Source organism: Monodon monoceros, unplaced genomic scaffold, assembly GCF_005190385.1.
Source record: "Monodon monoceros isolate NGI ecotype Baffin Bay Population unplaced genomic scaffold, NGI_Narwhal_1 Super_Scaffold_21, whole genome shotgun sequence".
In the NCBI taxonomy this organism is placed as follows: Eukaryota; Metazoa; Chordata; class Mammalia; order Artiodactyla; family Monodontidae; genus Monodon; species Monodon monoceros.
The window spans coordinates 62,554,043-62,578,662 of NW_021703778.1; the positions used below are offsets into that span (position 1 = coordinate 62,554,043).

Genomic DNA, 24,620 nt, shown 5'->3' on the forward strand with positions numbered 1-24,620 from the left:
ATTATAAATATATATTCTCCTTTTTCTCAAATGGTAGCACATTATACGCAATGTTCTGAACTTTGCTTTTTGCAATTCATGATATAGCTTGAAGATCAGTCCCCATCAGTACCTGAAGCTTCATTTTTTTTATGGCTGTCTAATATTCTAGTCTATTATGAACCATAAATTATTTCCCCATAAATTATATCACCAACTGATGAGCATTTGTCTCCAGTCTTCTCCATCATCAAAAAATGTCACATCAAAGATCTTTACACATGTATCATTTTGTATAAATTTCAAGACACCTAAAGGTTAAATTCTCCCAAGCAGAACTGGTGAGTCAAAGGATGTATGCTTATAGATTTGAAAAATATTGCCGAAATGCCCTCCACAGAAGTGTACTACTTCATGTTCCTACCAGTAATGTGTTAGAGAGACTACGCTCCATGTTTATACCAGCAGAGTGTTTAAAATACCACAAAATTGTTGCCATTTTGACAGTTAAGAAATAGTTTTTCAATGTAATTTTAATTTGCATTTCTCTTATTATCGTGGGGGTGCGCATATCTTCATGTTTTAAGAGTCATTTATATTTCCTTTTCTATGAGATGGCTTTCGTGCCCTTTGTCTGTTTTACTTTTGGATTTGTGACCTTTTCATCGATTGTATATAATACTCATTACATATTAGGCATCTCCAGCCCATAACATGCTGTTTCTCTGCCTATTTCAAGTTTCTTGGTTATAAAACCAATGCCTTCTCTGTGGAAGAAAAATTCTTTTTTAAACAGCAAATGGAGCCTCTTACTTTCACACAGCGCAAAGTCTCAAAATGGGCCATACCACCAGCTCACCTGGACTTTGGGGCCTCCTCCAGACACCCTGGAGATGTAGCTCATGATGTATTTGGCAGCCACTGTCTTTCCAGCACCACTTTCACCACTAAGGAAAGAAAGACAAAAATACCCACCTGCGAAGTGGCTCATGACCAGCTCCCTTTCCTCTGAAAAGACCCCCTCAAAACAAAACCAAAAACAAAAGGAAACAGGCAGAAAGGAATTCAGTAAAAAATGCACAATACTGGTTGAGAAAGTTAAATCACAGCAGGATCAGGTTACCTCCATGACTTGTGTGATCACTATTAACATGGTGTGTGGGCCAGTGTTCTGATAACCATCACTGTGTACAGGACAGACAATTCAGCATTCTAAATGCCCAATAATAGGAGGAAGCATGAACAGGAACATCACGGAACATCAGGACAGACTAGACAGATTACAACTGACAGGAAGATTGTAAACATTGCGGGAGAAAAGCACACAAAGTAGTGTTATGTGAAATAGATCAGATTCAGATTGTATGTAAAACAGGGTTAAAAAACTGTAAAGAAAAAAAAGCACATAAGAAAAATATTAGCAGAGGTTTTGGTAAAGGAAAAGATACTGTGGGAGACTTCTTTCAGTTCATTATTTTCCAAACTTTTAGTAATCACATATCTCTTCTCTAATTAAAAAAAAAGAAAAAGAAAAAGTAGGCACTCTCAGGTTTCAAACCATGTGCCTTGAAGTGATGCAAGCAACTTTATTTTAGAAGTTCTAAAATTAAATGATGAGGTAATATTAATCACATCCTGCATAACAAAGACTACTTCCGTTTGGTGGCCTTACTGCATGGGGAAAGACTTTTGTTAAATCCGTATAGTCAGATCTTCAAAATTCCCGTTTCTTCCCCCAAAAATCCCCTTGAACTGATGGCGACCTCAATTCAAAACATGCTTAAGTCAGTCAGATTTCTCATCTCTCTATTGGTAGCCTTTGTACTTCCATGATAGAATTAGATGAAAGGAATCCATTATCATGAAAAATAATGGTGAAATTTAACATGAAAAATTCAGGCTGCTGTGAGCTCCTAAGACACTATTTTTGTTTGCTATCGGTGATCAAGAATTTTGGGGCACAGAGCAAATATTCTGTGAACACCCAACCTAATGAACTGTTACCAATTGCTTAGGTACTCAAGAAAAGAGCAAACACTTGCTTAGGGTCCAACCAAGCCAGGTGGCCCCCATCCCCAAAAGGAAACTGAAATAAGTTTGGAAATAATTTGCTCTTTCAAAACAAAACGAGGATTAGAGTCACCACCATAGCAAAACTCAGAACTCTGTTGAATTTCTTTGAACTAATATGTTATATGCTTAATTAGAGAGATTATAGGGAAGAATGAGGGAACCATCCTCTATGAGGACTTCTAAAGGTCTGACTCCATCTGTGCAACTCATTCAGCATCCTAGTACCCAGCTCCTGACTTCCAGGTCACATGAATACAGAAACCAAACTGGCATTTCATAAGGTACGGCGGAAAGTAGAAAACCCATGAGCCTGGGATGACGTGTCACACTGATTACGGAGCCATGCTTACTCACAGGCACAAGTAGGTATAATACATATTTCAGCTCCATGAGGAAGTTATCTGTTCAAATGGTCCATGTAGTCAGAAGATTTATACCCTAGATCCAAGGTCAAAACATGCACTCTCACTCATTTGAAGCATAGGTTTGTTAACAATGAGACTCCATTTTATAATGTTGTAAATCACGTGAACATTCAAGAATACTGGAAAGTCCAAGAGTACAATGGTACAACCAGCCTATATAATATTACACAGACATTTAAAATAATTAGAAAACTATGTGGCAACATAAAAACAATGCAATTGAGGCTAAGTGGTAACATAAGCAGAAGACACTGTATTGATAACGTGATTACAACTATGTAAAAATAATGTATGGACAAGAACAGAAATGGAACAAGGAAAAAGAACCAGTTCTGACTTGTTGGGGGGCTGATATCTGGACGATTCTTGTTTATTGTGATGTGATTTCTCTTAAGGTTTAAAGTTTTGAGAGAGACAATTACCCATATAGTTCATATTTTTAAAAAATATGGGACTTCCCTGGTGGTCCAGTGGTTAAGACTCTGTGCTTCCACGGCAGGGGGCATGTGTTCGATCCCTGGTTGGGGAAGTTCCACATGCTGTGCAGTGTGGCCAAGGAAAAAAATAAAAAAAGAGGAACAGAAAAAAAAACCCCAGCATTTCCAGAAAAAGTGGAATCGCACATCATAATGATAATCAACAGGATTAATTTCTTTAGATTATTACTATGTCATGAGTAAACAACTTTCGTATTTAGAATTCCTTAGAGAAAGCTGTGAGTGTGTAAAAGAGAAAAGGAAAAAACCCAATAAATCCTATTAGAATTACTAAATGAAAGTATAGTAATGTCCCCGCTGTGTCTTTGGTTAGTAGTGTGATTAGACATAAAATATTTTGTGTCTTTTGTTGAAAGAAAAAAAAAGGAAGAATAATGGAAAGTAACTCATTTTATATATTAAAATAAGTATGCCAGGTACATTAATAGGACATCTACATTCTCAGTAACACTGATATTTTTCAGAAGATTTAAAATAATTAGCTATGGCTGAACTTTGATCGGAATTTTCATTTCTTGGATTCAATTTACAGATGCTTAAAAAGAAATTTTATTGATCAGAGGCCGGTAATTTGCTCAGAATATGGTACAAGAATGGAGTGCTCCATAATTACTTGAAGCTTACAGTATACATAACCATAATTACATTGGCCCTTTCAGGGAAAAAACTGTTTCTTCCCCTGGACTAAAACCCATGTTAAAAGAATGTGAAGGTATCAGACAGATTATACAGCATATGTGAAATTATTTGCTTTGCATCTCACAGCAATTAGAGCAATTTGCTTTGTTTATGGTTATAAGGCCTTTCTTAAGTGCCTTCACTTGACTACTAAAGTGGACCAAAAAATACTCTGGAAATGTATGCGCCTTAAAATTAGAAAAATGTCCCAGTGGTCCCTAAGTCCAGCAGCCTATCAGAATCCTCAAAGTACTTAAAAAATGCCCACGTGTGGGCCTGTCTTCAGACCCGCTGAATCCTGGTCTCCAAGGACAGGGCCTAGAAATAAGGATTTCTAACAACTCCCTCGTTCTCATATAGCTGGCTGGGAACCAGCTAAACAAATGTAAAACGCAGTCAAGACAGATTTCATAGGAAACATCAATTCAAATAGGAAATAATGTAATGTTTCTGACTGCATTCACTATACAAATGGAAACATATGCTACAATTTCAAAGAAATAGAAAGAATGTTGGGGGGGTGGGGGGGGTGGGGGTGGGGGTGGAGCTATTTACAATGATACATTAATAATTGGATTCAAAGACTATAATTGTTTTTCTTAGTCTGAAGGTTATTCCTCACTTAAAAATCAATAGTGTTTTCAATTCAGTTCAACTGATTCTAGCAAATGTAAAAATATCTTAGTCGTATTTGGGGGTGGGTATCCCAGAGAATACGTAGAGTCGACCATTCCTCCTATCTCCCCCTTGCTAGTCTCACAATCTCTCTGCTGGTTCTTACCACACTAGCTGTTGTTCCCTTATAATTGTTCAAGTTAATGTAATTGAAATGCTGCTCTGCCTACTTTACATTTGTTTGCACTTTAGAAAGGATAAAAATTTAAAACAAAAATTGTATGTGCATTTGCTTACCCAGCATGCACTGTCTAAGTGCCTCCTCGTGCCAAGGGCGAGGCTGGGATGAAATGTGTCTCCTGCCCTGGAGGGCAAGTGCACCAACACTGTGATAACACCTTGGAGATATGGGTACAGTTTTAGGGATTCCTGAGTTTGTATTAGGAAAAGATTCCTAAAGAAACGCACAAGCTAAGTCAAGTCACACTACTTACATTTCAACGAGGCAGATAAAGTTAGCCAGGTAGGGGAATGAGGGTGTGTGTGTATGTGTGTGTGCATGTGTACATGCACACACGCAGGCAAGCATCAGAGGGCGGCATTCCTGCCCAGAATGAATGACTGATAAGACAATGAAGTTATGAAAATTCCCACTGGGTCCTACTCTCTTAGACCTGACTTTTTTCTTTTTTTATATAGGGACATATTCGTATTAAACTTGACTCTTATTTCAGAAGGTATAACCCAAGGGTAAAAAACACAGAGATCGTTTAAAAACTTTTTTCTAATTCTACAGTTATAAAAGATAAACATAATGGTGACTGAAAAGAGTCCAGATGAGAAATAACATCAATTCCAAAGGAGATTTGAAAGCAAACTAAAATTTTGCAGATGTATTGACTGTAGCATGTGTCCGCTGGGTGGGTAAGGCATGTCAAGGACTGCTCTAAGGGCTTCAATCATGTGATCTGGATAATAGCCCTGTGAGGTAGGGACTATTCTTATTCCCATTATTTGATGAAAAAGGCTAAGCAGCTTGCTCAGGGACACAGAGCTAGTGAATGGCATCACTAGGAAAGGACCTGAGAGAGTTTAAATCAGAAGCCTGAGCTATACTGCTTCAGATGAAGGTCTATATTTAGATAGTCAATTAAAATCAACAAAGTGTCCTAAAGAACTCCATGAATAGCACAGTTCATAGTATAATCAAACTTTTAGTTACTGAGTTTTTACTGATACACACCCCTTGAAGCAAGGCTTCTGCCAAAACACTTATTATCTCACACACAGTCGGAGCTAACAAATAATAACAGCCTGTATCACTGTGCTCACAAGACAAGATGCAATCGGGAAGGAGAAACACATCAAAGAAGATTCTGGACAGACTTCTCCAAAGACTCAATTCACACACACCCTTCCTGGCAGCCCTACTGGATCTGGGAAAGAAATAAGTCTGAAGCGAAGCATCTCTGTTGCCCATCTAAAGGGTTCCAGGGCTGGAGAGAAAGGGGTGATCTGTCAGAGCTTGTGATGACACTGAAAAGTAGAGCCTCAAGTACATGCAACGGCTGGAAGTATAAAATACAAAATCAGACAGACATGCCAACACGACTGAGTAAATGATAAAAATTCATTAACATAATGAGGAAAGTGAGATAAGACAACTGTTATTTCTTCCAAATCAATTAGGATTGTCAGGCAGACAAAATTATCACCTATGGTCTGCCAAGAAAGTGGCCCCGGGGCAATGCTCACGTTGGCCCAGCCTGATGCAATAGGAAAAACCCAATGTTTAGTCTGAACTCCAAGTTTCAGCCCCAGCTCAGCTAGTTATTAGCTCTGCAATTCCTTTTACTGTTACTACCAGTATTTTACATCACTCCTTAACAGTTAAAAACAATCTTTTATATGTATTTCCTTATTCAATAGCTTTCCTTTAAGGTATTAATCCCCATTTTGCAGATGAAGTGACTGAGGTTTGCAGAAGTCGCACACTTTCGACAGAACAGAATAACAAGTCTACCCCGTGACTCAACCCCAGAGATCTTTCCACTGTACCACATGACCATGGGCAGTAACAGGTTACTAACCAGACAACCTGACACCTGCTGGCTCAAAGCAGCAGAGAAAAGTGGAGAGAGTGTACTAGGGGAGCCAGGCAGCCCTGGCTTGATGCATGGCTTTGCCACATTTCAAATGTGAGACGTTTAACATGTTTCATTACCTCTCTGAGACTCGGTTCTCTGATCTGCAAAAAGGGGCGTTGTAATACCTAGTTTACTAGGTTGTAAATGATATAAGTAAAAGATGCTGAGATACAAAGCGAATACTTAAAAAGGGGTTATTATTGTGGTTATAGATAATATATTAATTAGTTAATGAGTCAGGCTTCCTGAATAACACTCTTTGACGAAGCCTGGTCAGGGAACTTGGGGTAGAAGGGCACACTTGAGCTCCCAGCTCTTCAAACCCACAGCCAGAGGGCAGGCCTCATGCAGGCCCCACCGTCAGGGGTGTGAGCTAACTGGGCCTCCCAAAGCCAGGCCAGAGGGACAGGGAGCCTCAAAGGATGCTGGTGCTGGGATAAACAAGAAATTGGGTGGACCGAAAGAAATAGAAAAGAGTTCCAATGCTAATAATAAAAGGCTCCTGAAATACATCAAAAACAGGAAGTCAGCTTGAGAATCCATGAGACACTTGACAGTGCTGAGGCAGAGAGCAGAGATAAGACATAAGCCAAATATTAGAAGTGATCTGATTTTTAAAATTATTTAAATCTTTAATCTTTACTCCTGCAAATCTTAGGGATTCCAAATCCAAAATGTCTCTTGAAGAAGATAGTTCAGAAATCTTAGATCCAATAGTGACAACTATCTCCTTTTCCTCTATGAAAATTCTCATATTCAATCAGTCACCAAATCTTTTGATGTGCCTTCAAAAAATCTCTCACGTCTTTATTTCTAAAAAAAAATATTTATTTGGCACGTATTCAGGATACAACCTACCAAGACTTCGCAAATGTTGTATACACTAAGAACAGAACACCCTACTTTTCAGAAAAACAACTGCTTAAGGATATTTCAAGCAAAAAAAATCAGAAACTGGATCAAATGTGATGCTCTCAAATCAACATCACGTTTTTTTAAACGCGCTAGGACAGCAAGAACGGATGCAGGCCAAAAGTGGAATTCACTTTTGATGGCAGCAATAAAACTGCCACATAAATGTTCTCTAAGACCCCGTAAGTCTTTACAGAGGTCAGCTGGCAAGGGCTGCAGAAATGCCTCTGGCCACAGTGCCATGGTCCGGTCTGGTGATACAGAGATGGTAGAGAATATGAGAAAAACTTGCCGTTTCTCCTTCCCCTCTTACCACACCATGATTATTTTATTCAGTAAATTTGCATAGATGTCTCTGATAGGTCCAAAGGTACCACATATGCAATTCTAAAACACAAATCCAAATTCTGGATTCTGGAGCACAGAAAACTATTGAGTTAAGCAGATTTGGGTTGCTCATTTACTGGGCTCATAGGTGGATACCTGTGTCTTCAGGCGCTCATCATTGTCAATGATACTAATGTAGCTACAACTGTTGTGTTTCTCTCTTGGCACTGCCTGGAGTCCACATTCACTTCGTATTCCTTTAATTCCTTCAGAGGCTTATGGAGTGTCACACATCAGTTTCCTCTTTGCCTTTCCAACTCCGGTCAGGCCCTCATAACCTCACTACACATCTGATTTGCTCAAGATCCCATCACTTTTCTACCCATAGACTCGCCTTTGTGAACCAGCCTTCCGTGGTATCGTGTCTCTGCTCAGAGACCTGCAAGACATCACCAAGGCCTGAAGGTTTATCTGCAGATCACCCAGCCTAGGAATGAGGATTTCAGGAGGCTTAGTCTTGGTGCTCAACTAGAATAAATTGGGGGGCTTGAAAAAAGATATTGGATGCCGTGGGTCTACCATAAATCGTTGAAAGAGAATTTTGAGAAGGGTAGCCTAGATGTCTTTATAGGCACTGAGCGAACAGGGCAATTCAGGAATGGGAGATATTTATCCCCGGAAAGTTAAATTAGTGAACGCAAGGCACAGTGGATGAAATCAGCATCAACGGCAGCCACTCTCCCTGACCTGTCTGCCAGTGAGCTCTTGGGGAAGACTCGGGAAACATTAAGGCAAATCCTGTCTGTTTATTCCTGATAGAACTTAACCTACTGTATGGTAGGGGCTGACAGGACAAAGGGTAGGTTAATACAAAGGGGTTGGCCTACACGGAGTCAGGACAGGAAAAATCAACAGCAGACACGATGGGTTTTCCCCAAGTAAACAAACTACTGAGGGGCAGACTACTGTCTCCAGATAAAAGTGGGGGCCATGACATGACGACATTAGCCACTGTGATCATCCCTCGGCTCGGAATCCAACCCTCTAATGGTAACCCAGCAACCCTCATGGACTGTGTTCCAGGGAAATAATCAACAGAGCAGTCCACCACAGGCAGAATTCTCCTTATAAAATCATGAACTGGGGTCTAATTCACACTCACTTGTGAGTCTGGTTGGCCAGTCAGTCGACCTGAGGCTGCTCAACTCCAGCTATTTTGACAAATCAAGTCTGTACATGTTTTCAAAACTCAGGACCAACAACTGATCAACAACAAAGGAGGAAAGAATATACAATGGAGAAAGGACAGCCTCTTTAATAAGTGGTGCTGGGAAAACTGGACAGCTACACGTAAAAGGATGAAACTAGAACACTCCCTAACACCATACACAAAGATAAACTGAAAATGGAGTAAAGACCTAAATGTAAGACCAGATACTATAAAACTCCCAGAGGAAAACATAGGCAGAACACTCTCTGACATAAATCGCAGCAATATTTTTTGGATCCGTCTCCTAAAGCAAAGAAAAGCAAAAATAAACAAATGGGGTCTAATTAAGCTTAAGAGCTTTTGCATAGCAAAGGAAACCGCTGACAAAACAAAAAGACAACCTACTGAATGGGAGAAAATATTTGCACATGAAATGACCAATAAGGGGTTAATATCCAACTTATATAAACAGCTCATAGAATTCAACATCAAAGAAATAAACAACCTGATAAAAAATGGGCAGAAGAACTGAACAAACATTTTTCCAAAGAGGAAATGCAGATGGCCAACAGGCACATGAAAAGATGCTCAACATCACTAATTATCAGGGAAATGCAAATCAAAACCACAATGAGATATCCCCTCACACACGTCAGAATGGCCGTCATTGAAAAGAACACAACTAACAAATGTTGGCGAGGATGTGCAGGACACTGCTGGTGGGAATATAGATTGGTGGAACCACTGTGGAAAAAAGTATGGAGGGTTTTCAAAAAACTAAAAATAGAACTACTCTAATAGAGTGACCCAGCAATTCCACTCTTGGGTATATATCTGAAAAAAACAAAAACACCAATTGGAAAAGACACATGTTCATTGCAGCATTACTTACAATTGCCAAGACACGGAAGCAACCTAAGTGTCCATCAACAGATGAATGGATAAAGAAGATGTAGTATATATACACAATGCAATATTCTTCAGCCATAAAAAAGAAATTTTGCCTTTGCAGCAGCATGGATGAACTTGGAGGGCATTATGCTAAGTGACACAAGTCAGACACAGGAAGACAAATACAAATACAAATGACATCACTTATATGTGGAATCTAACAAATACAACAAACTAGTGAATGTAACATAAAAGAAACAGACTCACAGAGAGAACAAACTAGTGGTTATCAGTGGGAGGTGGGGAGGGGCAAGATAGTGGTGGGAGATTAAGGAGTACAAACTAATATGTATAAAGTAAGCTACAAGGACATACGGGACAACACGGGGAATATAGCCAATATTTTATAGTAACTATAAAGGGAGTATAAACTTTAAAAATTGTGAATCACTATATTATACACCTGTGCATATTACCGTACATCAGCTATACTTCAATTAAAAAAACAAACTCAGGGCCAAGGCTTGGATGGAGGTCTGCACTTGAGAAAGCAGCTTGTCTTCTTCCTTGATTTCTTTCTTTTTAAATTCAATTTGTTACACTGATTTCTATCCAGAAATAATCAGCTGCCAGTCCATCCTGTCACTGTATCCACCTCTTCAGAAAACATAAGGTTGGGATGGAACTGATACGATTGCTTCTATGTGCTGCATTATTCCATCTAAGCGCACACATTTCACGGTCATCACTGCGTAATGTACAGCTATATCGAATCACTATGTTGTGCACCTAGATCTAACATAGTGCTGTAGGTCAATCATACTTCAATCTAAAAAAATCATAGAAATTTTTTCTTATATTAATATAATTTTCTTTTAAAAAACTTCTTTAAATGTATTTGACCTTCATTTCAGTTTCTTCTATAGCATGATTTAAAATGCATAAAATATGTATTGTCCTGGAAATCCCAAATACATTTCTCTCTAAAGCTAAATGCTGTAAACAAAATATATTTATATACATATATTATTAATAAAATGTTTAACAAATCAGATACAAAAATTTAATAATTTATTTTAAAATTAAAAATAGATAAATAAAAGATAAAGCATATGCATTTCATCATGTAGATAAGGTCATATACCAGGGAAAACAGAAGGTGAGAAAGTCTAAAAGAACACCAGAGAGATTAGATCATCATTAATTTTTAATTTCCTAATTAAAGGATACTAAAAATTCCTAGTCTCTCCAGCTATGGCAGAAGCCCTTTGCACAAGGAGCAGACTTTTCTTCCAGCCCCCAGGAAAATTGGTTTTGTTTGTTTTCTGTTCACAAGTGCATTCAGGTAGGCAGCACTGGACTCAGCCCTAGCTGAATGAGCACCCAGCTCTCCCATGTCAGTGGCTGCAAACTTGGGCTTCTCTACCCAGAACAGCATTTCCCTGCCTTCCCTTCCCTCAAGCATTATTTGGAAGAGTTCCAAAACCCCCAAAGCAGGCGAGACCTCAGAGGTCATCTGGTCAATCAGTTCACTCATAAGTGAAGACATGAGGCCCAGATGAGTGTTAGGTTTGCTGCCCAGGATCACAGAGCTGGTGAGAGTGAACCACAGCACAGCAGAGATAGCAAATCTACTTTCTCAAAGCAGATGAGGCACAGCTCTTGGGTAGTAAAGAAATTTGTCTGGGGTCTTTGGGAACTGGCCAGTAATTTATGATTAAGAGCTTTGGAAAGCCGTGTCTAAGTTCTGACCCAGGGAGAAAATGGAGGCTACAGATATTGGACCAAATCTTCAGGAGGGCTGGAGACTTCCGGTCAGTCATGCAGGCAGTATGTGATTGAGCCCAAATAAAATCTCTGGACAGCAAAGGCTTGGGTGAACTTCCTAGTTGGCAATACTGTCAACTCCCACACCACGAATGGAAGGAGGAAACACCATCCATGACTCCATGGGGAGAGGATGCCCAGAAGCATCACACGTGGACCTCTCCCAGACCTTGCCCTTGTGTCTCTACTCTTTTCTGGTTCTGCTTTGTATCCTTTTGCTCTAATAAAATGGTAACCATAGGGTACAGTGCTTTCATGAGGTCTGTGAGTCATTCTAGTAAATTACTGAAATTGAGGGGTTGGTGGGAACCCCGGAACTTGCAGCTGGTGTCTTGTGGAGGACTGTGCCTTTCACGTGTGAAGTTTGGCTTGACGTAGGGTGGTTAGTGTCAGAAGTCAAAGCAGCTCCCTGTTCCACCATCTCCTATATTAAAGCACAGACACTGCAATAGAAATCCCTGGAGCAGGGCCTTCAAGTCTTTGCCACCTGAACACTGGAAAGAAGGATCCTAGAAGTGGGCATGTGTCCTGCTTCAGGGCAAGTGTACCCTGCACGACAGACTGAGGGGATCCAAGTTAGGGAAAGGGTAGGGCTACGAAAAAAAGAAGTAGCTCCAAACTGGAGAAGCTCATGCAACAAGACCATTCCCTTCCTTCTCATCTCACTAGGGGCCCAGGAGGAAGGAAAAAGGGCAAGGGAATATGTTAGAAAACTCATCCTATCCTCTCTCATTTAATTCAAGTCAAGAAAACACCTCCCACCTCTCTATTGGCCAGTGACCTCCACTTGGGGTCAAACAGAAGCATTTCCAATTCAGCAACCAAACTCATCAATACCTAATGTTCCTTCCAGAGGGCTTCACCTGCAGCTAATTAAATACTTAGATCTAACTTCCAATTTACAGAAAATTGAAGGAATTAGAGTAATGAGACCATGAGGAAGCAAATGAACCAATCTAAAAGGTGTCTATAGGAAAAGTAGGTTGGTCTCTTGAATTAAGTCAACAGAAAAAAAAAATAATGGGAGAGGGGAACTGTGGTAGGATTAAGAAAATGACTCATAACCAAATGCAGCCAGTGTTCCTTGATTTACATAAACTGGCAAGAAAGGACATGTCTGCCACAATCACAGAAATTTACATAGAGACTGCTTATCTTCAGATGATATTAAGTTAGTATTAATTATTTAGTTGTGATAATGGTATTGGGGCTAAGTTAGAGAACGTTATTTTCTAGACATGCATAGAGAAACATTTAGAGGTAAGATGTCATGAAGTCTGTATCCTGAAACGCTTCAATGTTTTTGTTTTATAGTTTTGACTTTGGAGCTCTGTAATGATTTATACAATTATATAACAAAATTAAAATTTAAAAGAATTTAAACTCCTAAAACCCAAAATGAAATAAATGAATCTAACTGTAGTTCAAGTTGGCATGTTAATGACACAGAAAAGAATTATTTTAAGGGACTTTTAAAACCCAATATTTTGACTGTACATCCTAAGGACCAGAAAGAACAAAAAAATTTTAAGTGAATTCAGTATTGCTACGAATAATGTTGGTATTGTCATCTTCAAGCATTAACAGAATTACTTTTTTTGCTTTATCCCATTATTTACTATGTAATATATATTATTTATGTATAAGTATACCTATATATACTTATTTATTTATAGTTTTATGCACCTACACATTATAGAGCAAGTAACTGTAATAATGTCATCAGAAATCGAGGTTTTCAACGTACGAAAAATGGGGATACAAATATAGAAACCAAAGAAGTAAAAACCCTATAATCTTAAAAATGAACTGGGGGATTTCCCTGGCAGTCCAGTGGTTAAGACTCTGCAATTCCACTGCAGGGGGCACAGGTTCGATCCCTGGTCTGGGAACCAAGATACCACATGCTGCGGGGCGAAAAAACTACAAAAAAAAAATGAACTGGACATTATCAGTACGAACTCATGTTTCATTTTTTTCTTAAAAAGTTCATATTCCTTGCCTTTGTCCTCTGAAAAGAATAAGAAGCACTGTTAACAGACAGCAGTGAGCACTCTTAGTGACTAGATTGATGGTCTCTAAATACTATTTCCCATTAAACTGAACCAGGGCTTTTTGATGAAATGGCTGGTTCCAAGGCTTGGCAGAAAAGGTACAAGATGAGCCTGGAACATCTTTTTTTTTTTTTTTATCATCTTTATTGCAGTATAATTGCTTTACAGTGGAGTGTTAGTTTCTGCTATATAACAAACTGAGTGAGCTATACATATATATGTATATGTAGAGTGAGTCAGCTATATGTATACATATATCCCCATACGCCCTCGACTCTTGTGTCTCCCTCCCACCCCTTTAGGTGGCCACAAAGCACCGATCTGATCGTGCTGTGCTATGTGGCTGCTTCCCACTAGCTATCTATTTTACATTTCGTAGTGTATATATGTCCATGCCAATCTCTCACTTCGTCCCAGCCACTCTCTCACTTCGTCCCAGCTTACCCTTCCCCGACCCCGTGTCCTCAAGTCCATTCTCTACGTGTGCCTTTATTCCTGTCCTGCCCCTAGGATCTTCAGAATCATTTTTTCAGATTCCATATATATGTGTTAACATACAGTACTTGTTTTTCCCTTTCTGACTTATTTCACTCTGTATGACAGTCTCTAGGTCCATCCACCTCACTACAAATAACTCAATTTCGTTTCTTTTTATGGCTGAGTAATATTCCATTATATACATGTGCCACGTCTTCTTTATCCATTCATCTGTCGATGGACACTTAAGTTGCTTCCATGTCCTGGCTACTGTAAACAGAGCTACAATGAACATTGTGGTACATGATTCTTCTTGAATTATGGTTTTCTCAGGGTATATATGCCCAGGAGTGGGATTGCTGGGTCATGTGGTAGTTTTACTTTTAGTTTTTTAAGGAACCTCCATACCGTTCTCCATAGTGGCTGTATAAATTACATTCCCCCCCAACGGTGCAAGAGGGTTCCCTTTTCTCCACACCCTCTCCAGCATTTATTGTTTGTAGATTTTTTGATGATGTCCATTCTGACTGCTGTGAGGTGATACTTCATTGTAGTTTTGATTTGCATTTCTCTAATGGTTAGTGATTTTGAGCATCCTTTCATGTGTTTGTTGGCAATCTGTATATCTTCTTTGGAGAAATGCCTATTTAGGTCTTCTGCCCATTTTTGGATTGGGCTGTTTGATTCATACTGAGCTGCACGAGCTGCTTGCATATTTTGGAGATTCATGCTTTGTCAGTTGCTTTGTTTGCAAATATTTTCCCCAATTCTGAGAGTTGTCTTTTCGTCTTGCTTATGGTTTCTTTTGCTGTGTAAAGCTTTTAAGTTTCACTAAGTCCCATTTGTTTATTTTTGTTTTTACTTCCATTTCTCTAGGAGTTGGGTCAAAAAAGATCTTGCTTTGATTTATGTCAGAGTGTTCTTCCTATGTTTTCCTCTAAGAGATTTATAGTGTCTGGCCTTACATTTAGGTCTCTAATCCATTTTGAGTTTATTTTTGTGTACGGTGTTAGGGAGTGTTCTAATTTCATTATTTTACATGTAGCTGCCCAGTTTTCCTAACGCCACTTAATTGAAGAGGCTGTCTTTCCTCCACTGTATATTCTTGCCTACTTTATTAAAGATAAGGTGACCATATGTGCGTAGATTTATCTTTGGGCTTTCTATCCTGTTCTATTGATCTATATTTCTGTTTTTGTGCCAGTACCATAATGTCTTTTTTTTTTTTTTTTTTGTGGTATGTGGGTCTCTCACTGTTGTGGCCTCTCCAGCCGCGGAGCACAGGTCCTGGACGCACAGGCCCAACAGCCATGGCTCATGGGCCCAGTCGCTCCATGGCACGTGGGATCCTCCCGGACCAGGGCACAAACCCATGTCCCCTGCATCGGCAGGCGGACTCTCAACCACTGCGCCACCAGAGAAGCCCCATACTGTCTTGATTACTGTAGCTTTGTAGTATAGTCTGAACTCAGGGAGCCTGATTCCTCCAGCTGTTTTTTTTTTTCTCAACATTGCTTTGACTATTTGGGGTCTTTTGTGTTTCCATACAGATTGTGAAATTTTTTGTTCTAGTTCTGTGAAAAATACCATTGGTGGTTTGATAGGGATTGTATTGAATCTGTAGACTGCTTTTGGGTAGTATAGTCATTTTCACAATGTTGATTCTGCCAATCCAAGAACATGGTATATCTCTCCATCTGTCTGTATCGTCTTTAATTTCTTTTATCAGTGTCTTATAATTTTCTGCATACAGGTCTTTCGTCTCCTTAGGTAGGTTTATTCCTAGGTATTTTATTCTTTTTGTTGCAATGGTTAATGGGAGTGTTTCCTTAATTTCTCTTTCAGATTTTTCATCATTAGTGTACAGGAATGCCAGAGATTTCTGTGCATTAATTTTGTATCCTGCTACTTTACCAAATTCACTAATTAGTTCTAGTAGTTTTCTGGTAGCATCTTTAGGATTCTCTATGTATAGTATCATGTCATCTGCAAACAGTGACAGCTTTACTTCTTCTTTTCCGATATGGATTCCTTTTATTTCTTTTTCTTCTCTGATTGCTGTAGCTAAAACTTCCAAAACTATGTTGAATAACAGTGGTGAGAGTGGGCAACCTTGTCTTCTCCTGATCTTTGTGGAAATGTTTTCCGTTTTTCACCATTGAGGATGATGTTGGCTGTGGGTTTGTCATATACGGCCTTTACTATGTTGAGGTAAGTCCCCTCTATACCTACTTTCTGCAGGGTTATCATAAATGGGTGTTGAATTTTGTTGAAAGCTTCTTCTGCATCTATTGAGATGATCATATGGTTTTTATCCTTCAATTTCTTAATATGGTATATCACATTGATTGATTTGCATATATTGAAGAATTCTTGCATTCCTGGGATAAACCCCACTTGATCATGGTGTGTGATCCTTTTAATGTGCTGTTGGATTCTGTTTGCCAGTATTTTGTTGAAGATTTTTGCATCTATGTTTATCAGTGATATTGGCCTGTAGTTTTCTTTTGGGGGGACATCTCTGTCTGGTTTTGGTATGAGGGTGATGGTGGCCTCGTAGAATGAGTTTGGGAGTGTTCTTCCCTCTGCTATATTTTGGAAGAGTTTGAGAAGGGTAGGGGTTAGCTCCTCTCTAAATGTTAGAATTTGCCTGTGAAACCATCTGGTCCTGGGCTTTTGTTTGTTGGAAAATTTTTAATCACAGTTTCAATTTCACTACTGGTGATTGGTCTGTTTATAGCTTCTATTTCTTCCTGGTTCAGTCTCGGAAGGTTGTGCTTTTCTAAGAACTTATCCATTTCTTCCAGGTTGTCCATTTTATTGGCATATAGTTGCTTGTAAGTAATCACTCATGATCCTTTGTATTTCTGCAGTGTCAGTTGTTAACTCTCCTTTTTCATTTCTAATTCTATTGAGTCTTTTCCCTTTTCTTCTTGATGAGTCTGGTTAATGGTTTATCAATTTTGTTTATCTTCTCAAAGAACCAGCTTTTAGTTTTATCGATCCTTGCTATCGTTTCCTTCATTTCTTTTTCATTTATTTCTGATCTGATCTTTATGATTTCTTTCCTTCTGCTAACTTTGGGGTTTTTTTGTTCTTATTTCTCTAATTGCTTTAGGTGTAAGGTCAGGTTGTTTATTTAAGATGTTTCTTGTTTCTTGAGGTAGGACTGTATTGCTATAAACTTCCCTCTTGAACTGCTTTTGCTGCATCCCAAAGGTTTTGGGTTGTCGTGTTTTCATTCTCATTTGTTTCTAGGTATTTTTTGATTTCCTCAGTGATCTCTTGGTTATTTAGTAGCGTACTGTTTAGCTTCCATGTGTTTTTATTTTTTACAGTTTTTTTCTAGTAATTGATATCTAGCCTCATAGCGTTGTAGTAGGAAAACATACTTGACACAATTTCAATTTTCTTAAATTTACCAAGGCTTGATTTGTGACCCAAGATATGATCTATCCTGGAGAATGTTCCACGAGCACTTGAGATGAAAGTGTATTCTGTTGTTTTTGGTTGGAATGACCTACAAATATCAAGGAAGTCCCTCTTATTTAATGTCATTTAAAGCTTGTGTTTCCTTATTTATTTTCATTTTGGATGGTCTGTCCATTGGTGAAAGTGGGGTGTTCAAGTCCCCTACTATGATTGTGTTACTGTCAATTTCCCCTTTTATGGTTGTTAGCATTTGCCTTATGTACTGAGGTGCTCCTATGTTGGGTGCATAAATATTTACAATTGTTATCTTCTTCTTGGATTGATCCCTTGATAATTATGTAGTGTCCTTCCTTGTCTCTTGTAATAGTCTTTATTTTAAAGTCTATTTTAACTGATATGAGAATTGCTAGTCCAGCTTTCCTTTGATTTCCATTTGCATGGAATACCTTTTTCCATCCCCTCACTTTCAGTCTGTATGTGTCCCTAGGTCTGAAGTGGGTGTCTTGTAGACAGCATATATACGGGACTTGTTTTTGTATCCATTCAGCCAGTCTATGTCTTTTGGTTGGAGCATTTAATCCATTTACATTTAAGGTAGTTATCGATATATATGTTCCTATTACCATTTTCTTAATTGTTTTGGGTTTGTTATTGTAGGTCTTTTCCTTCTCTTGTGTTTCCTGCCTAGAGAAGTTCCTTTAGCATTTGTTGTAAAGCTGGTTTGGTGGTGCCAAATTCTCTTAGCTTTTGCTTGTCTGTAAAGGGTTTAATTTCTCCGTCGAATCTCAATGAGATCCTTGCTGGGAAGAGTGATCTTGGTTGTAGGTTTTTCCCTTTCATAACTTTAAATATGACCTGCCACTCCCTTCTGGCTTGCAGAGTTTCTGCTGAGAAATCAGCTGTTAACCATATGGGGATTCCCTTGTATGTTATTTGTTGCTTCTCCCTTGCTACTTTTAATATTTTTCTTTGTATTTAATTTTTGATAGTTTGATTATTATGTGTCTTGGCTTGTTTCTCCTTCGATTTATCCTGTATGGGACTCTCTGCACTTCCTGGACTTGATTATTTCCTTTCCCATATTAGGGAAGTTTTCAATTATAATCTCCAAATATTTTCTCAGACCCTTTCTTTTTCTCATCTTCTTCTGGGACCCCTATAATTAGAATGTTGGTGCATTTAATGTTGTCCCAGAAGTCTCTGAGACTGTCCTCAATTCTTTTCATCCTTTTTTCTTTATTCTGCTCTGTGGTAGTTATTTCCACTATTTTATCTTCCAGGTCACTTGTCTGTTCTTCTGCCTCAGTTATTCTGCTATTGATTCCTTCTAGAGAATTTTTAATTTCATTTATTGTGTTGTTCATCATTGTTTGTTTGCTCTTTAGTTCTTCTAGGTCCTTGTTAAATGTTTCTTGTATTTTCTCCATTCTATTTCCGAGATTTTGGATCATTGTTACTATCAGTACTCTGAAGTCTTTTTCAGGTAGACTGCCTATTTCCTCTTCATTTCTTTGGTCTGGTGGGTTTTTTCCTTGCTCCTTCATCTGCTGTGTATTATTTCTGTGTCTTCTCATTTTGCTTAACTTACTGTGTTTGGGGTCTCCTTTTCACAGGCTGCAGGTTTGTAGTTCCCTTTGTTTTTGGTGTCTTCTCCCAGTGGCTAAGGTTGGTTTAGTGGGTTGTGTAGGCTTCCTGGTGGAGGGGACTGGTGCCTGTGTTCTGGTGGATGAGGCTGGATCTTGTCTTTCTCGTGGGCAGGACCACATCCGGTGGTGTATTTTGGGGTGTTTGTGAAGTTATTATGAGTTTAGGCAGCCTCTCTGCTAACGGGTGGGGTTGTGTTCCTGTCTTGCTAGTTGTTTGGCGTAGGGTGTCCAGCACTGGAGCTTGCTGGTTGTTGAGTGGAGCTGAATCTTAGCATTGAGAAGGAGATCTCTGGGAGAGCTCTCGCCGACTGATATTACAAGGGGCCAGGAGGTCTCTGGAGGACTGATGTCCTGAACTCGGCTCTCCCACCTCAGAGGCTCAGGCCTGACACCCGGCTGGAGCACCAAGACCCTGTTAGCCATAGGGATTTTGGGAAGTCTGAGGTCTTCTGCCAGCGTTCAGTAGGTATTCTATAGGAGTTGTTCCACACGTAGACGTATTTTTGATGTATTTGTGGGGAGGAAGGTGATCTCCACATCTTACTCCTCTGCCATCTTGAAGGTCCTCCCCTGTTGCTCTACTTTTTATACTGTATTATTCACCTTTCATTTAGTTTTGTTTTTTGATTTTTGAACAAATTTTGAACTTGATATTTTTAGATAATTTAAAAGTCATTAACATATCTGCATTGCCCATTCCTATCACAATCACATACAGGTACCATCTGTACCTATAAAATGGAGTTATGTGTTTTTTAGCCTGATTTCCTTATCCCTGCCTTATAGGAACATATTTCTTTATAAATCTTGTATATTCCATATATAAGATATGAAAGGGTTTAATAAGGCTTCTTTGTAGATTTATTTCATCAATTTCTTATCTAAAGCTTCATTTATTTACTTTTCTTTGGGCACATTTCCCAATGGCAAACGTCCTATGAACAACACACTTCATCAATACCCTGAGACAGCTTTAGCAGGTCCAGTCTCAGTCCTGTAGACGTTTCTGAAACCCAGGGTAAAAGTCACTTGCAGTGTTCAGGTAGGGATCCTTGCCACGGCAGCCAGGAAAAGGCCCTGACCTTTGACCTGGCCTCCATTCAGGCTCTCTTACTCCCTCCTGGCTGCCCTGCCCCACTCCTCGGCTGGAGCCTGGAACATCTTAAGTAAGGAAACTATCAAAGACTACTGGAGTCATGTCAAAGGGACAAAGAAGCCAATACAAAGGGCCTTCACTGGCCAAAGGTAGGACTATTTGAGCCTAAACGAAAACTGCAGTGTTGTTCAACAGGTAAGGTATTTAAAATCTACCAGTGTAGAATGATACTGAAAACAAAAGCATTTTACTTTGCTGCTAGGGTATCAACTCATTGCTTGAAGAATTAGTAAATAAAGACAACAAATCAAGCTCTTTAATCTAATTTTCCCATATAGATTGTATTTTATGGTAAACAAATAAAAATTCTAACTAATAAATTAATGTAGAAGGGATCATAGAATCAGAAAATGATTCTTTTTCAACCATCAAGTAAATGATGATTGTGAAATGAGAATTTATAATGGATTGACCCACTGGAAATCCGAACATCACACAAAGACAAACCAACAGGCATTAAGTGCACAGTATCAATAATGGAGCATTTTTTTGCCAAATAATTGAAACTGAACCTGATCAAGCTGTTAGATCTGTCAATTTACAGGAATAGAGAGGACAGGGCAAAGTCACGGTATACAATTAGCTAACACCAGACTACAGAAAATTCTGCAGGACAAACCTTTTTCTTTAACAAACAAATACTAAGAAAACAAAAAGAACAAGAGAGAAGTGTTAACGACAGACTTGAGAGACACACAACCGGGACAAAGTGTGAGCATTTGGAACCTAAATAAAAATGAATCAATTGTAGAAAAGAATTTATAAGACAGTCATGGAACTGGAACACTGATAATATTAGACAACATTGAAAGAATTATTCTTGTTTTTCTCAGGTGTGATAAGAATGATATTTTCGAGGTACACGCTAAATTATTGACAAATGAAATGATTTTCTCCCTAGGATTTGCTTTAAATAATCAAGTGGGGCAGGGTGGGAGGACTAGGTGAAACAGGATTGGCCACTATATTATTATATTGTACACTATTAATAGTTCTACAAGCTGGATGATAGATACACAGGTGCTTATTATAATTCTCTTTCTAATTTCGTGTTTGTAAATATCCATAAAACCTTTTTCTTTAATTTTCATTTTTGAAAAATGATGGACTAAAAAATTAAGTAACTAAATAAGATGAACGCAAATATGACAAAATGTTAAAAACTGTCAAGTTCTAAGTGATGGAAATACAGACGCTTACATTTTCTGTATGTTTGAAAATGTTCGTAATGGTAAACAAAATTGTAAAAGCACTTCAATCCAGCAAAGACTCAAGAGCTAGGTCAGGTTACAAGGACTGTGAAATGTAGTTACAGACACCTAATGCTGGCATTGACCAGTAATGCCCTCAGAAAATTAAAAGCAAACGATAAAAAACCAAAAATGTTCAAACTTGAACTACTGGACTGGCCAAAAAGTTCGTTCAGGATTTTCTGTGTTATGGAAAAACCCAAACGAACTTTCTGGCCAACCCAATATTAAATTATTAAGGAAAAAGAAGGACCTAGAGAAAAATACTCCAGCTGACAAAATAGTGACACATGCTTACTATACTTGCAACATAAAGGATCTCCAATTCAGAGTAAAGCCACAATACAATCAAATGGGAGAGGAGGTGTCTTAAGATTTTATTTCAAGGCCTGATGACAATCAGAGAAAGATCCAGCTAGAACCATGCGCCCTAAGGCCTTAATGCCTTAAGTGACAGGGGTATAAAAAGCAACCTCACAGAAGCTCAAACCTTTTATGAATTGGAGTTATAAAACAAACCAAGGCAAAGCTAACAGGCTGCTTGCTACTCGGATACATTAACCAGCCTCCGGAATGAGCAACTACTGCAAAAGCATTGCTCCGTGACAGAATCCTAAGTACAGCATGGTCTCATGTTCCCTGGACCTAAGAAGGCTCTTTTCCATACCTGATGATGACACACTGGTTCTCTCTGTCAATTATCATGTTTCTGTACATATTATCTGCAAGAGCATAGATATGTGGTGGGTTTTCATACTGTGCCTAGAAAAAAAGAAAAAAAAAAAAAACAAAAAAACCATGGTCAGTTAGAGCAACACATTACATTTCTTTTCTTGGCCTTGGAAATGAATACACCACTGTATAGTTCCAGTCTTAAAGGTTGCATAATACAAGAATCATAAACTTGCTAAGGTCATGAGGAGGTACACCTAAAACAATGAGGATGGAATTTGGAAGGACTCTTCTGTAGGCCTATATGTGATTCAACCTTCAGACATAACCATTGTCTTCAGATACTCCGATACCACACCCTTCCACCCAGCACACCTCTGTAGACCACATTCCATTTCTAAGTGTTTCTGAAGACATTTGGGCAACAGGTCTTAAGAGGGCCTTACGAAAAACCTGGATCTGACTGGTACTAATTCAGAATTTCTACACTTTTTTTTTTCTAAGAGGTAAGTTAAAGATCCTGGGACCCCACAGGAAATTAAGTGAGACTATATGAAAATAAGGGAAAAACTTAAAAACTTTCCATTAGAAGAAGGCAGGAGGTGTAGTTCTTTAAAGAGATAAACAGATTTGACCAGTTTGTCCCATCTCAATATGGAAAAACAAAAAATCCTACCACACCAAGATAGCGGGATTGTGCTTCAGTCTCATGGGATATCTTAGCTATGCATAAATATAAATCCACCAATAAATTCACTGCGTCAGGATGACTGCAGCCCTGCTTTCTTCCGTTTCTTGGCACCACTTCCACCACTTCCTCAAAAATCACTAAAAAGAATAATACTTCATATGGTGGAAAGCTGGAGGAAGAACACGCCTTAAATTTAAGACTATCTACCATAAAAGAGTGAAAAGAAAGCCAAATCCAGAGGGAGAAGACATTCAGACTCTGTCTTGCCCTTCTCTGGTTCGCATCTCTAGAGTGGGGATAATAATGTCCATGGTACACATCTCACAAGGTAACCGAGATGAAGGATGGGAAAGTAATTAGAAAAGGTAAGTAAAACGCAGTGGTAAAGCAGAATTTACTTAATCCAGCTTTGAGCCTTGTTACACAACAAGTTACTACAGTGTAAGGGGCCTGGCCCAGAAATTGCCACTCACTGCAAGCTCTGGCGGACCAGAGTGGAGTGACAAGGGGTGAGAGACTGCTCGACGCCTGCACAAATGGTAAGCACTGGTGTTTCCAGTGCCCACGGCTCCCCACATGTGAGCGGGGAGCTCAGAAAGGAAACTGCTCATGAGGGTCTAGCTTATTCCTGGGACTGATGGACTGAATAATTCTATACAGGGACAAAAATAATGTCATTCTTGCCTTCACCTCATAGTGAGAAGGGATGCGTAGATGGCACTGCAGGATAAGAGTCTTAAATTGTCTTCTTCCAGCCCAGACTGCTCAAATTATTATCTTTAATACCTCTTTGAAAACAGGGAAACAGGAAAAGAAAAGAGGATGAGGCACTTCTCTGGTGGTCCAGTGGTTAAGACTCCCAGCTTCCACTGCAGTGGGCACGGGTTCAATCCCTGGTTGGGGAACTAAGATCCTTCATGCTGTGCTGCGTGGCCAGAAAAAAAAAAAAGGATGGAAAATAGAAGGAAATGGAGTAGAGAGAAAGCTGTGAGCAGTGGAGGGAAAGGAGTGGGCAAGTCATTGCCCAATAAGGCTTCAAAGTCACTTAGCTAGTTATACTTGACCTCTGCACGTCACTTTTTACTTTTCAAATTGGCTTCCCATCTATGGATTCATGGTACGTCTCAGCTACCGATGAGAATCATAGGGTAAGCATTTCCTCTACCTGATCTTCCCTTACCCTTGAAAGAAAGTCACTGAGACCTGACTTCAACTCTCAGCTTCAACACTCAATATATTCAAGTACTTTACCTCTCTGAGCTCCAGTTTCCTCATCTGTGAAATGGGGATGAAGAGTAATCCATAGCCAGCATACAGGGCTGATTTATTATGGTTGCAAGTGTAACATAGTACCTAGCACTAAGTAAACACCAATTTTACAACATTCTGTTACCACTAGCAGTTAAAAATAAATATATTTTTTAAAATTCTAGGGCATTTCTTTAAAGAGAACTCTTCAAAAAGATGAATGGTCTGAAAGGGACTCACGTAGCAATGCTTCTCAGAGAAATGGGAAGAAACAACACGAATACACAGCACTTCCACCCACCCCGCTTTGGCTGTCATTGAGGATGCCAAGCCGGCTCCGTGCCTGCTGCCCCGAGGCCCTGCTGATCAGGGCGCCAGGGCAGGGCCCAGCCTCTACTGACAGTGTTTCCCTT

The 24,620-nt window shown here is 39.1% G+C and overlaps 1 protein-coding gene across 1 annotated transcript in view; it reads right to left on the minus strand.

Moving 5' to 3' along the window:
- Nucleotides 1–24,620, minus strand: part of MYO1E (myosin IE) — a 202,813-nt gene that overhangs the window by 81,302 nt on the left and 96,891 nt on the right. The window contains exons 4-5 of the mRNA XM_029236458.1: nt 22,264–22,358; nt 839–926 (exon numbers count right to left, since the gene is read on the minus strand). Coding sequence (XP_029092291.1) covers nt 839–926; nt 22,264–22,358 — 183 coding nt within the window. The remainder of the gene's footprint in view (nt 1–838; nt 927–22,263; nt 22,359–24,620) is intronic.